Raw genomic sequence first — 14,017 nt, 5'->3', positions numbered from 1 at the left:
ACTAAAGCCCTGCATGTGGTCTACGGGTTTTAAAGGATTTAGCATGCTAAAAATATTGTTACAAATATTTAAGATTATTATTACGTTTGAATAGAAGAGATTAGTGATAATAAAATTTTTATAATGATAAGAAATTGTAATCATTTTTTTTATAAATAGGAAAAGCTAAAGGTAAACTAAATGTAGTGAACTTCATTGTTGTCGTATAGATAGGTATAATAAAATAAACTAAGCAAGAAAGAAGATAATAATAACAATCCTGTAATAATGATTATAGGATGTCATAAAATTAATGGTCATTCAACATAATTACAAATATCTCTTGTGTATCTTTCTCGTTTATATCATTAATTTATGCTTAAACACACGTTTTGAGGTGAAAACTTCGAATTGTAGTTGTATTCGCATAGGTATTTAGGTTGTATTGTTACGTTTTGAAATCGTTTTGAGAGATACGTAAATACAGTGCAGCGGAACATTGTTTCACTTTTCTACTAATCTCCGATGAATTTTTGGATATTACTTTACATAGTTAGTTCCATCAGAATATCAAATTGATATTCGTTCCTTCCCCGATCCATGTAGCACTCAAATCGCAAGACGCAGCGGGCGGCTGTTAGAAACTTAATTAAATCACCAGCCAATGACGCCGGCCCCATCCGATCCTCAAATTGTTCCACAATATTAACTCGGAGTCTTTGTTCAACTGATCCGTTTGAAGTATAAACTGATTTGATGGCACGTTTTGTTTAAGAGCGATTTAACGCTAATTTCGTAAGTTCATTATTTTGTTTCTGTGTAAATATATTCATACTTTCTTTACGGAATAAGTTATAAATAAAACAAGAGAGTTAACAGTTGTTAATTTTTTTATTTGCTTCAAAACATTTGCCATTGTCGTCGGGATCGTTCGTTTTTTATTAATTTTTTTTTTGGTTTTTTGTTTCACTTGGAAAAAAGTAACAGGAATGTTAATACACATATTCACATCTATGCTGTAAACAAGGGAAATACTTCGTAAAAAAATAGACATCTTTGTTCTATTCACCGTTATAAATACTTGATGTAGCAACAAATTCGATAATTTTCCACGTACATTACACATTTGATTGTAAATAGTAAGTACGAGTTAATTCGTTGCTACAGTATAAAAGTGTTGTAAGCGTATGCTAATCTGCGTCCAGTTCATAGCCAATGGTCTGTCGGTATCTGTGGTCGGTCGTAGTAAGTCCGGGCGGTTTACGCGTCCGCCGATTGCGATTGCGTCGTGGTGCTTGCGTTGCTCGACTGTGTTTCTGGGTCAGGTTCGCGAACGCCCATCCATGGCAATCTCTTTTGAAGCTCAGCCCTATATAAATCGGTTATGTTAAAATTGGTAATAAATAAAAGAAATCCAAAGCTAGCGAAGTACTAGTTGCACAACTTGTAACTCATGAATGACTGAATTTAATTTCGGTTTGTTCGATTGTTCTTCACTTGTATTGGGTAATAATTGCTAGAAAATTTGAAACAAAAAATAAGGGGCGGTGGCAACGCGACTGTATATGATACGACTTATGAAAAGTAAGGTAGATATTTCAAAGTATTTATAAGTCTTCTTTGTGGACGAAAGTGGCAGCGTGGTGCACGACCCTGGGTTAAGCACAGGATTATGGTATTTTAATATAGAATTTCTAAGCCGCAAACAATTTAAGTTAATTGCAAGAAGTGTTAGTTTTGATTATTCACCTCTGTTTGACCAGTAGGCAACACAGTCTATTCAATTCAATATTATGAAACTATAACACAAGAATTTAATACAATATTGCCATAAATGTATCTTAAGCCATATATCCTAATCACGGCCCTGCCTTACGTAATATAATTACTTGCAATTAGGCCAATAAAATTGTAACATATTTTGTGACTTTACCTGTATCTCGGATGGTTGATAGCGTATACCCAAGGGTCAATACACGACACGCTCTTGGCAAACACGGCCGGGATCATCGTCACGTGAGGTGTCAGCAACGACCTTTCAAATTAATAATGATATTTTATTCTTTCATTATTATATTGTTATACATTATATTATATTATTATTTCAATACATTTTTTACTATAAAATAATACTGTATATTCAATTATGTTTTTAAAATAAAATAAAGTCCACACAGGTTCTGTTGTATATATATCTCTTCAACAATCAAAAACACAATCAACTCCTCGCTCTTTAGACTAGTTTAGATTATCTAAGTCAATTTAACAAAATTATTTACATGTAACCCCCTTACCTGTCTCCGAAAGCGCCGATCATAGTTACAACAGCGTACGGTGTCCAAGCGCAAACAAATAGGAAGAAGATGGTGAAAGCGACTTTCGCAATCCTTATTTCAACACTCTTCCCTGCGTCTTCCTTGTTCGATGCCAATGATTTTACGTTCATCTTTTTCGCCTGTTCTTTCAACATTTTCTCGTGGAGGCGGACCTTGAATATAAAGAGAATATTTATGTCCAGTTCATTTGTAAAATAGATTCAGGTTATTTTGATCATTTTTCTGTATGGCAATTGACATTTCATTAAACGGAGTACCCAATTTAATAAAATTTTAGATTGAATCTCTGGACTGGAGATTTAGAAGCCTTACTATTATTTGGAACGTTTTGAAAACTAAATCTGGTAATTGGATTTCATGTGACAAAATCTAAGTATTTCTCTTCATCGTCAGGTCACAGTTCAAGTCGCAGCCGTAACACCGCATCAAAATAATCTAATTTAGGTAAGTCAAGCTATAGAAATTATGAACCATATATCAAAAGCATAACGCAAAATATACTTACCGCACTAAATAGCTTCGAATAGAAGATACAAATGAGAGCCATGGGGAAGCAGTAACTCCACACGAAAATACAAGCCACAAACACCTTGGTATCTTCGTCATCAGTGAAATAATCGAATGAGCATGTTGTCAGGAAGCCCTCTGAAATTCAATCAATCAAACCATCAACTAGATTAGAACTACGATGTACCCTTTGTGCAAATGGACTTCTATTTCTCGTTCGATCCTCTTAGTTATAGTGCCAATTTAATGTCCGTTATCTCCTTTTCTATACAAAATAAGAAAGCCTGGAGTATTACATTTCTATGTTCCTAAAAATTTGTAACGTATCAAAAATATTAAAATTAAATGCATTGGTTCCAACGTGTTTAAAATTAGAAATTAGATTTAGATGCGAATTAACTTAGTCTTATTTTTAAAAGCAGAGTGCAAATCTTTTTTTTTAATATCTGCAAAAATATTACCTATGTATTGAATAACTAGAATAGCATAAATTCTATTTAAGCATTAAATAAAAATCCAGCATTAAGATGATAATATTTGGATATCTCTTACAAGATCAACAGTGTAGTTGCCATATCAAAATTCCAAACGATTAATTATAAAACTATAAGCCCATTTGCGAAGGCATGTCGTACAGCGGATGTTAACAATTTATCACTGAACACTACTCGTGTTAAGTGGATTACGTCTGATTATATTGACATTAACGTCTTGTTGTGGAGTTCACTTCACTTTCACTTCTTTATTCAAACAAACATTGTATTTTTATTTGATAGAATATAAAAATAAAAAGGGTAAATTTCCCGTATTCGCCTGAACACACTATTTTTACCATTAGTTATCATCACACTCTAAAATGTTAACTATCAAAGAAAGTATTTAAAGTCCAAATTGCAACTAATCTAAACGAAAAGTCAAGTTAACTTTTATAAATTGTAAAATGTAGAGAATACTGCTATATACATATCTATAATGATCGTGTAAAGTTACAAATTTAAAGCTTAACCTTTCTTGAATGGGAACACGTGAATACAAATTTTGCGCAATTCAAGAAAATATCTGAGCTTAAAAGCTTAAGTATACCCCGAATGAGTGTCTCAGCTATGTAGAGACTTGGAAAATATGTAATTCAATTGCTAAACAAAATTAAGGTATACGAAAACAGATATTTCTAAATTAATATTTCGAGTCGTAGTTACTTTTGTAATGCGTTGATAAACTAAGTTTTTTTGTTGAAAAGATCTATTGCAATCTGCATTGATACGCATTTTGGGAGACTTTCACTATAAAGATCACCCGACTGAAATTAATGAAGGAATTAGGAAATACGTATTTCCTGCATGCATATTTTCTCCAGAATGCATATCCCTGTTGATTTATTTTTAAAGATTATGTGAAATCGATTTAATAATAATTATTTGTAACAATATATAAACAACCTTTTAATTGTCAGCACTAAAACAAATTGAAAGAGGACCACTTAGGAGGCGCTTTCAAAGAAAATAAGAATCATAAAATCGGTTCACCAATACAAAGATACGAACAGTCCAGTACCAGTCGAATTCATACTCCTCCTCATTTTTAAGGTCTATTCAAATTTGAGTTCGTATGTAGGACAAATATTTCACTACATCATTAAACGTAAATATTCGAAAACGTACCAGGAACAAACTTGCCCCAGACCTTCGTAAGAGGCAGAATTGTAAAGGGGAGTGTCCAGATCCACGTTACAGCAATTAGTATAGAAGCCTGCACTTTATTAATCCTGCCGTCGATAGGGCACGAAATCGTCCTGTGAAGTACAAGCGTATCATTAGAGGCTTTTTATGATAAGTGCTATGTTTTCATTAATCTTTTGTAGGAGGCACTTTTTATAATTAATTATATATCGTAAGTGAATTGTTATTCATTATTTTAATAAGTTATATAGAGAGTGATGCTCTTATTTGTTTATTGAAAACCATTCATAAATTATGAAATTCTATCCCGAAGAACATCAACTACTACGCTACTACTGTACGCCCCGGCTTCGCACCTAGTATATTACACATATATGAACAATAGCATTCAATGATCACGTACATATCCGACGGTGGAAGAATTTTTGAAATCAGTCCAATAGTTCCTGAGATAAGCCCGTTCAAACAAACAAACAAATTCCTCGGATTATTATTTTTAATATTGATAAGTACAAGAAATGCAGTTGAATGTTTTCTTTATTTCGTTAGACATTATTGGATTTAGAGAATCCTTAAACAACATCAAACTTTCTTATAAGATTAGAGGGCTTAGTAAATGCGCGTTGAAGGACCAATTTAGTGTAAATACCTATATTAAATGGATAGTATTTCACACCTCTACGGCGGGTCGAACAATAGTAGCGTAGATAATAATTATTATAATGGACATCTGAAATGACGGGACTGTGAAATAGTGGATGCAACTCAGTATTAAACTCAGTATATCGAAAAATTTCAAAGATTCAAGCATACATAGGGACACAGGGACAGAGAAAGCGACTTTGTTTTATACTATGTAGTGAAGTAGAGATTTTCCGACTTACTTATATCTGTCATAAGCGATAACGGCGTTGGAGATTGCCGCTCCGATGCCAGATATCGAGCCGAGTGTGGCGTACACGTCGCACCCGAACTGGTAGCCCAGCATCTTCTGGTAGAACGAATTGATGATCAGGTGCGGCATTTCTATCATCATCACCATGTCGAAGAGGGCCAGGTTGACGATAAACATGTTGCTCGCCGATCGAAGTGATTTTGAGCTGTGATATAATAGGCGTTTAGAGACAACATTCATTGTATCTATCTATGTTAATATTGGGTTTAAAATATATATGTAATAGTTATAATAACAGGTCTACCAGCCCGCTTTTAATGTTATAAGATAAAATTTCGAGCTCTATTCCATAATCTAATGTAGTGTACATATAAAATTATAAACATGCTAAATAAGCTGTAAGTTATACAGTCATGTAATATTATGCTTTTATTATATCGTTTTAGTGTTTTCAGTTTGTTTTTGAAGAATAAAATGCCAACAAAATATGCAAATCCCGCAGCGCTTTTTTCGTAAAGCGCACTCTAGTAATTAATTACAACTAAAGCTCCTAAGCTAAAATTTTACCGCAAACATTCGCGTATACTAATAGTAATGAGAACTGAGGAACTATAAAAACGTTTATTATACATATTTTGTAGATTCTTTTGTGTTTTGTATAAAAATGTAAATTTGAAATAAGTACATAACATGTTGTCTTGTTCATCCGTAGATATTAAGTAGTTTAAAAATCTTTGTTAATTTTAATATTTCTTTACAAAGTATAATGTAAATTGTAATGTATAATTGGAGTGTATACTATTAAATATAATTAAAAAATGTGTATTGAATACTGCACGTCAACATTCTTAATTATCTAGTTATATTAAATCACCTGTTATTTTATACTACGAATAACTTACGTGCTAAAAATCCAGACAACGATTCCATTGCCGCATATCGAAGAGATCAAAAGCATCGTGTATATGAGCGCCAAGCAATAGTGCCAGAACTTGTCGATTGCTGCAAAATTCCTCCAGTGATCGTGGACCAGGTCTTGGTATTCTGATGGAACATTCCATCCCAACATATTCTGTTCGACTTCGTCGGAAACCCTGGCCGTAGAAAAATGTATAGATTAATTTTCTGATACAACCAAAACATTGTTTAGTGTGATTAATCTAAGATGAAGTGTTTTTTTCGTAAGAATTAGATAAGTGAAATTAGAAAGTATATATAATATATTATTTATAAATATTAAAAAAATATATTACAAACATAATAAACGTGGTTATCGAATAAAGTTTAGCAAAAAAATGATGGAACTTTCGAGATAATATCGAAAAGCATTTAAATTAAAAGATCACTCGTTGAAAAAGAACTCATCCAATAGGCCAAGCTTAACTATTCTTGAGGTCGACAAATGTCCAACTTTTCCAATTTATATTCGCCTGTATTCTATGTCACTGCGGAATTGTTTCCCGATTTATGCCTTTCCGAACGGAATGGATTTTACTGTGTACGTGCATTTTTTCCGACTGATGTTTACATTCATCGAAACGGCCAGAGATTCAATTATGGGATACGATGGAACTCTGTGATGGGTGAAGGTAGTACTCGATTTTGGCGAGTAAATAAAGTTACCTCTACAGTTCTGGTAACCTTTGGTATATTTAAAACAGATTTTAGTATTTGGAAAGCAAACGGGGATTTCATCGTAGGCTATTAAGGATTTGCTAACGTAATATTAAATGTGAATGTGTATTTAGTTATTTAGTTATTTAGATAAACTGATTGCAAGTTGCAAATTAATTGCAAAAAAGTCAACGAAAATTTGACATATGGAAATGAATTAATTAAGTCTTAAAGCTCATTTTGTTATGAAACAGAACCAAAAAAAATAATTACATTTTTTCTTAAGTAATACTAAAACTACAAAAAACTATACGGTAGTAAAAGTAAACGATAAAGGAGCGATAAGGTTCTTCGGTCAACTACATAGTCCACAAAAATATAACAAATACTATTTTTTAAAAAGGATACAATATACAGGTGTAGTTAATATGTAAATATAATAATAAAAATATGTACTTACATTTTAAAAGGGTAGGCTACCGGCCCGGCTTCCGCCGAGAAGTTATTAATGTTGTTGAACATTGCGAAAAACTAAAAAACAATTATTATAAATTAAAAAATACTGTTACTTGTTGTCGAAGTGAGTAGTCCGACATTGACAGTCGCTTCTCACTTGTGGTCTTGTTTCGATTGTGGTGACTTTTATATGGGACAAACTGAGCGTGTCTCCTAATTCCTTAATTTGATTTAATAAATACTATGTAGCTTCTGTTTGAAATTGAAATCAAGCAAGAGTATATGACATATGTTCTCAATCTTTTCGAATATATTTTTTGTACAGGTATAATAGATAGTACTTAAATATCGAGGGATAACAAATGTTATGTTTGCATGTTTATTAGCTGCGTCCTGGGAGCTGGAAGAAGAAAAGTCTTGCGAGTTTTAAGTGATGAAAGGATAAATTATAAGAAACTGACCTGTATGTGCCTTTAACTATAGGTATAGACAAGATTGGTTAAAAACTGATCATAGGTGTTTTAACTATATTAATAATCTATACATAGCTTTAGACTCCGGAGAATTTAATTCTCGTAAAATTAGGAAAACCATTGATATTTGACAATGATGATACTTACTAATGTTTGTTTTTCTTATTTTTAATAATGTAAGATCATGTTGTCGATTTTGATGGTATCTCTAAAGAATAATAACCGGTGATTGGTGATTCTGTAAATCATTGGGAGAGATATTCGACTACAGTTGAAGTTAAGCTGAAACCAATCAAAAGCAGATTAAACCCTTTCAAGATGTTATTACCTAATAATCGAACACGTATGAATAGAAAACGTAAAGAACGCTTCAGGTATCAGAATATAGTTGCAATAATATGACACAAAATATAGTAGAGAGAATGAAAAACAGCTTGTGCAAATGATCATAAATATTGGCTTGCATGATTTGAACAACATTTCATTTTTGCAACGCTTTTTAAATTATTTATTCTTTCGCAGCCATCCGCAACGTAATGTTTTTTTAAATTAATAGTGTAAAATTTTCACCCGCCATATCCTGTTTTTTAAAGGTAGTCATAGATTTATTTGCTGAATTATCTTGCCTATATTCCTTTTTCAATTCTCTTGGGTAGTCAAAAGTTTCCTACAGAATTTCCGGACCCAGTTTGCAGATTACGATCGTCGTTTGTTGCCTTCCGTCAGATAAAACCTGCTCGTTTGCTCTCCTTTTCATAAAGATGACCATTATTATAAAGTGTCTGAAAAATAAGCATTAATTTTTAACGGTTTTATATAATAATAAGTATAATAATTCAGCTGTAGACCTATGTACACAGATGGGGTAATTTCCTTAGCAAAGTGAAAAATGTAATTAAATTTTAAACACAAATAATACAGTGCAAATAATTTACAATGTATTGTATTGTGATCATAGACATATGTATTTGACGAACTGTACCCACTTTTGTGTTACAGATAACCTGACAAATAACCACCATTAATTTTGAAATTTGCATTGCTCACACTCTCTGAAAGCTTTCAGAGAATGCTTTTAACAAATGATCATTTCCTGTTTATATACTAAAACTCATTGTATTCTTAAATCAAACTACTAATTTTGATATTTTATAATTTTATGCTAAACACGGTTTATAGGATGTCAAATTCCATCGAATCTGAGTAGCTCATAATTCAAACTGCTTCATTAGGATGGCAACAAGATTGTAGGCCAATCCCCAGTTTTGGGACGTCACAAGCAATCCTCGCATCATGGCCGTTATACGTGCCGGGAATTTGCCCCTACGATTGAAGACATCTCTTCCGATAATGTCAATAGATAAAGAAAATAATGCTGTAATATAAGCACATGACTCTGGGTTCTACACAGAACAGAATCACCGCTAAGCAGGATCACCGACGAATGAAGTCCTCCTTCCTGGTATGGTGTAAAACTCATCCGCGACGTAATAATACTGGATAATATTTAATATCAAAATATATATACCTTTGAATAAAAATTTTGTACATTGAACATGTCAGTATAATGTATAATGGAACTAACATTGTATGCTAGTTGAAAGTAAGTAATGAATTGGGTCAGCTCACACTGGGGAAGTAACAAACCCCTACAGATGACCGACGTGAAAAGGCTGCATTTCGTTTGGTAAGTGGGGGCGGAGGCTCATATACTTTTCCATTCTCTTCCCAGTCCTTTCCCTTATTCCTCTCGTCAAACCTTTCTTTATACCGTTCCAATTCGACATCAGCAATCCATTTGTAGAGGCGAAAGGCCTGCAATCGATTATGATTCTTCTATAAAGTTTTGATACAAAAATTTCTATTACTACATTCTTTCTCCTAGGATATCAGTTTAAAGGAACATTCGAGAAACAATTTCATGGTAGGGTTCGCAGTATTGCGGGTCGTAGTGGCGCCCGTCAATATGAATAGTGTGGCTATAACTCTCTAGAGAAAATAGAGCTTCGTTTTATTACGCATGTAATGTGGACATTCTTGTTGGTACGTTTTACTAAAGGTTTAACACGGATGATAATGTTCGAAAAATAAGGGCGATAAGATAAAACACAACATTAACCTTATGAACATAAAATTTTTAGTTAATGTGCTTAGTTTTAAAAATCAACTGACTGAATATGTCACTGAAAGGCCGGCAAAGCACCTGTAACACCTCTAGTACTACAAGTGTTTATGGGCGATGGTGACCACTTATCATCAGGAGGCCCATCTGCTCCTTTGCTTGCTATGACATAAAAAAAGTACCCGTCAGTTAAGATAATGAATTGATGAAAAAGATCATTTTGTGTAATTTGGTAAATTTTTAAACAATTCAAGTATCATAAAAAATCTATTAATAACGTGAAACTGAAAATATGCTCCCCTATCTACAAAAAAAAGTTGATTACCCAAAATAAGTCTCAACTTTTGATAAAAAACGCAGCTTCCATTTACATCCCTTTCATAAAACTGTTCAAAAACTTTTTCATTGCTTTTGCATTGCATATTCGTATCTACCGACTTCTCTATCCAATTTTTATTTTATTATGACGAGAGTTGTCGATTATTCTAGATATTTACTATATTAATTTAGATAATAATGCTATCAAGCTTGAGCATACGCTTAGAATCCTTGCCAGACCGCACTGTCCAAAACCAATTATGTTCACAGCTTGGCACGAATATGAGCGACATGAATTTCCCTTACAATTTAGGACCAACAAGAAATATAATGCATTTAGAACAATGTATAGGGTAATCCCTATACATTGTTTGCAATAGTGTAAGACTAAGTGGACTCAATTTACGAGAAGCTTGAACAGCGAAACACATTGTAAGGTATCTCGAAATATTTGCTTATCTCACCTTTGATTGATGGAGATGTTTACTATTTATAAATAGTTTTATTTTGTTTCTGGAATTTGGATCAGATATTCTGAATGTTTTGTAAGCATCTATATACATTAAACACAACAACATTTATATTTTTTTCCTCTTAATATCGGACAGTGACACTCTTACCTATATATTATTTCATAATCCAGTTAGTATTGTTGGAATACTACTTACTTATACTTTTAAATTTAACCCCTGACTGCGAAGTCTATACCATTCGGATAAGTTGCCGTTCTTTACCAAAATAACTTATATTGAAATGTTGTTGGGAACTACTAATATTAAGCAAAGTGTTCATAAAGTTTTACTGTTCATGGTGCATCACATACCTGAAAACACAAAGTAATATGTATTCTGTAACGTCTTTATACTAATCATTTTTTTATTTCCTTAGCCAATGCTTTCTATTTCCAATAAAATGACAACTACAAATAATATCGCACAATTCCGAATTTCAACGAAAAATGCTAGTTTTCTTTTGAGAATAACTTCAATATTTGCATTCTGTTCCTTTGAGGCTCGTTACTACGAAATGACGCTCGATTATTTAGGTCATTCTAAACAAAGCGAAAGAAAAGTGACCAAGAACTACTGTTAAAATAATAGCCTCTTTGAAAAAGATCCTCCATTCATTACAATGAATGTACCAACTACAATGAAGCTTACGAAATTGCAATTCTTCCTCCGCTGTATACTAACCACGGTACACTTTAAGTTATGGCCTTTTTGTGCTTTAATTTAATATTGAACTTAAGCAATACTGATTTTTAATAATTTTTTACAGTGTCTCAATAAAAAAACCAATAAACAAAAATATGCTCATTTACAAATTACAATTCTGTAAAAAAATATCCATGCTGTAAGTATGACGTGAAACCGTGAAAAAAAAGTCTCTAATAGAAACAGCACTTTAAAGTGTCATTTTTTTAACACTATAGACCATTATTAAGTGAACACAAAACATTTATTTTAAGACTTCTCTTCTCCTTTAGTGTAAGATCGCTTTTGGATGGTTAAGTTCTAAGTTAACGAAACTCAATCGGTTTTCATCAAACTTCTTAAAACACACTTTCAACATACATAAAAAATAAATAAATCATATCAACAATAGTTTGAGGAACGAATGGTAGCATTATTTCATTGAAGCCTCTATAAGTAACGTTACTACATTATAATTATGGATAATAGCATTTAAGAGGTTGAATACCTACGAACGTGAATAATGCTCATTTCTGTTGTCAAGGGAAAAAAATGATGTAATTTTCTCAAAATTTTATACAGGTCTATTTTTAAGGACCTCACTGTTATTAAGTCTTTAAGAATTCAAATATAACAGATTAAAAAAGTTGTTTATAACTTTTGGTATTATTCTTTTTGTTTTAATTTCGTGATATTTTCAAAATTCGATCTAATTCTGAGTTTATGCAAAGCTGCAGAAACTAGGCAATAGACAAACACATATTAATACACTAATCAACATATTAATACACAGACAATAAAAAGTCACTAGTAGTGACCGACCTACATCTAAATATAAAAAAAAAACAAAAATAAATAGTAGCTAGGTACTAAATGAAGCAAAAACTACCGGCCATTTCACAAACAACTTGTCGCATTGGGATTAACACCAGCGAAGTTTGTGATTGGTTGTTGTGTCTTTATAATATAGAATACACAACGTACATATACAACGTATATAATGAAATTAAAAATAAGTATAGTAAGTGGTATAAGCATTTACTCACTGAGCTTAGAAATGTACTATGTGCATCAAATAATTTCGAATAATGAATATCTTTTTTTGTCCATGATTCTTCGTGCAACTCCCAGTGTGTATGAAATAAATCAATCTGAATACTAAATGCTCAACAATACAATACAAATTACAAAGATGGATAGGGGGGAGGAACGCATCGTCCCGGTTTTGAGAAAGACACGAAGGTTCGAATTCCGCCTCATGATCAAGTTTTTTCAATATTACAAATTTTTCAAATTACAAAGTAACGATATCCATGGCCCCTATTTTTATTTATAGCCCCATACAAATAGTACCAAAAGCGAGAACGCAGCTATTAAAATAACTTCTCCTCAATAAAAACGATATCGCCGCATACTCGGTGATGCGTACATCATATACTTATATATAGTTCACTCAACACCTTCCCCACAGGGAGAACCTAACCCTTCATTACCTGACAATAGAAGAAGTGGGGTAAAGAATTCATAACTACGATTTGAATGCAAGGGCGGTGGAGCGTAAACCACGATCCATTTACAAATTGCTCAGGCGAATGGGAGGTTCACTAGAATTTGTGGCTGTATAAATTTAAATAAACAGCGCCTTGCTGGTTTTTCATCGTTACGCTTGGTATTTGCTGTTTTTGAAAGTATTATGAATTCTATAAGTTGAAAGAAGTCTAATCACCTCTCTTTGCCCTATTAAATTTCAAAATCACCACTGTAAATTGCAAGGTTGGCAGATTGTAAAAATTAAAACGTCAAACCTTTTCAAAACTATTTTAACCACGATACATGCGATACATACGAGAACCTACTTAAAGCTAGTTAAAGTAAAGAAAAACAATAAAACACTCAGTCATCAAATTATACTTGTAGCAGCAGTTGTTAAAACAACCGTATTGTTAAAAGCCTTAGTGAGGTAGGTATATAACATAATAATTATTGTTGGCTAGAAGAAATTTACCTTCAGTTTGTTAAACTTAGATCAAATTTAAATGAGACCACTCGGAAGGCACTGTTCAGCCAGTGTAAAGATAACATACATAAAAAAAGAGTTAAATTGAGGAGCTCCTCCTTTTTTAAGTTGGTTCAAAGTAAAAACCAACATCTTAATTATCCCTTCATATGTTTATTTTTATATATTTAATTACTTGTTTATATACTATTGTGAATATATACTTTATTCTTTAGATTAAATTACATGTTTAATATATATTATTCATAGCATTAAATATATTTTATTCAATCTATCATATTATATTTATGCTATGCCTTACTCCTCTCCTCTATCTAATTTCTCTTCGTACGTCTGGTTGTCTGGAAGAAATTGCTATATAACGATAAGACCGCCATTTGTTTAAATTGTAATTTTATTAAGTTTTTATTGTACTTTTGTTTTGGAGC

At 32.4% G+C, this 14,017-nt stretch overlaps 1 protein-coding gene across 1 annotated transcript; it reads right to left on the bottom strand.

Annotated features, from left to right (window-relative positions):
* Positions 1-908: 908 nt before the first annotated feature.
* On the bottom strand, positions 909-7,623 carry LOC119840856 (opsin-3-like). The gene is made up of 8 exons (XM_038367633.1): positions 7,471-7,623; positions 6,299-6,490; positions 5,386-5,601; positions 4,484-4,614; positions 2,821-2,960; positions 2,274-2,467; positions 1,913-2,014; positions 909-1,348 (listed from the first exon to the last, which is right to left on the bottom strand). Exons 1-8 carry the CDS (start codon positions 7,530-7,532, stop codon positions 1,240-1,242), a joined length of 1,146 nt encoding a protein of 381 aa, XP_038223561.1. The 5' UTR covers positions 7,533-7,623; the 3' UTR covers positions 909-1,239.
* Positions 7,624-14,017: the final 6,394 nt, after the last annotated feature.

This window comes from Zerene cesonia, chromosome 7, assembly GCF_012273895.1.
Source record: "Zerene cesonia ecotype Mississippi chromosome 7, Zerene_cesonia_1.1, whole genome shotgun sequence".
Classification (NCBI taxonomy): Eukaryota; Metazoa; Arthropoda; class Insecta; order Lepidoptera; family Pieridae; genus Zerene; species Zerene cesonia.
Note: the sequence above shows the minus strand (reverse complement) of the source record. Positions and strands in the feature narration are given on the sequence as shown.

Coding starts and splice junctions, on each gene's coding strand:
- LOC119840856 (XM_038367633.1), bottom strand. CDS start 7,532: ATGTTCAACAACATTAATAACTTCTCGGCGGAAGCCGGGCCGGTAGCC. Junction 2,961..4,483: donor CTGGGGCAAGTTTGTTCCTG/GTACGTTTTCGA, acceptor ATTGAATTTCAG/AGGGCTTCCTGACAACATGC. Junction 1,349..1,912: donor ATCAACCATCCGAGATACAG/GTAAAGTCACAA, acceptor CGATTTATATAG/GGCTGAGCTTCAAAAGAGAT.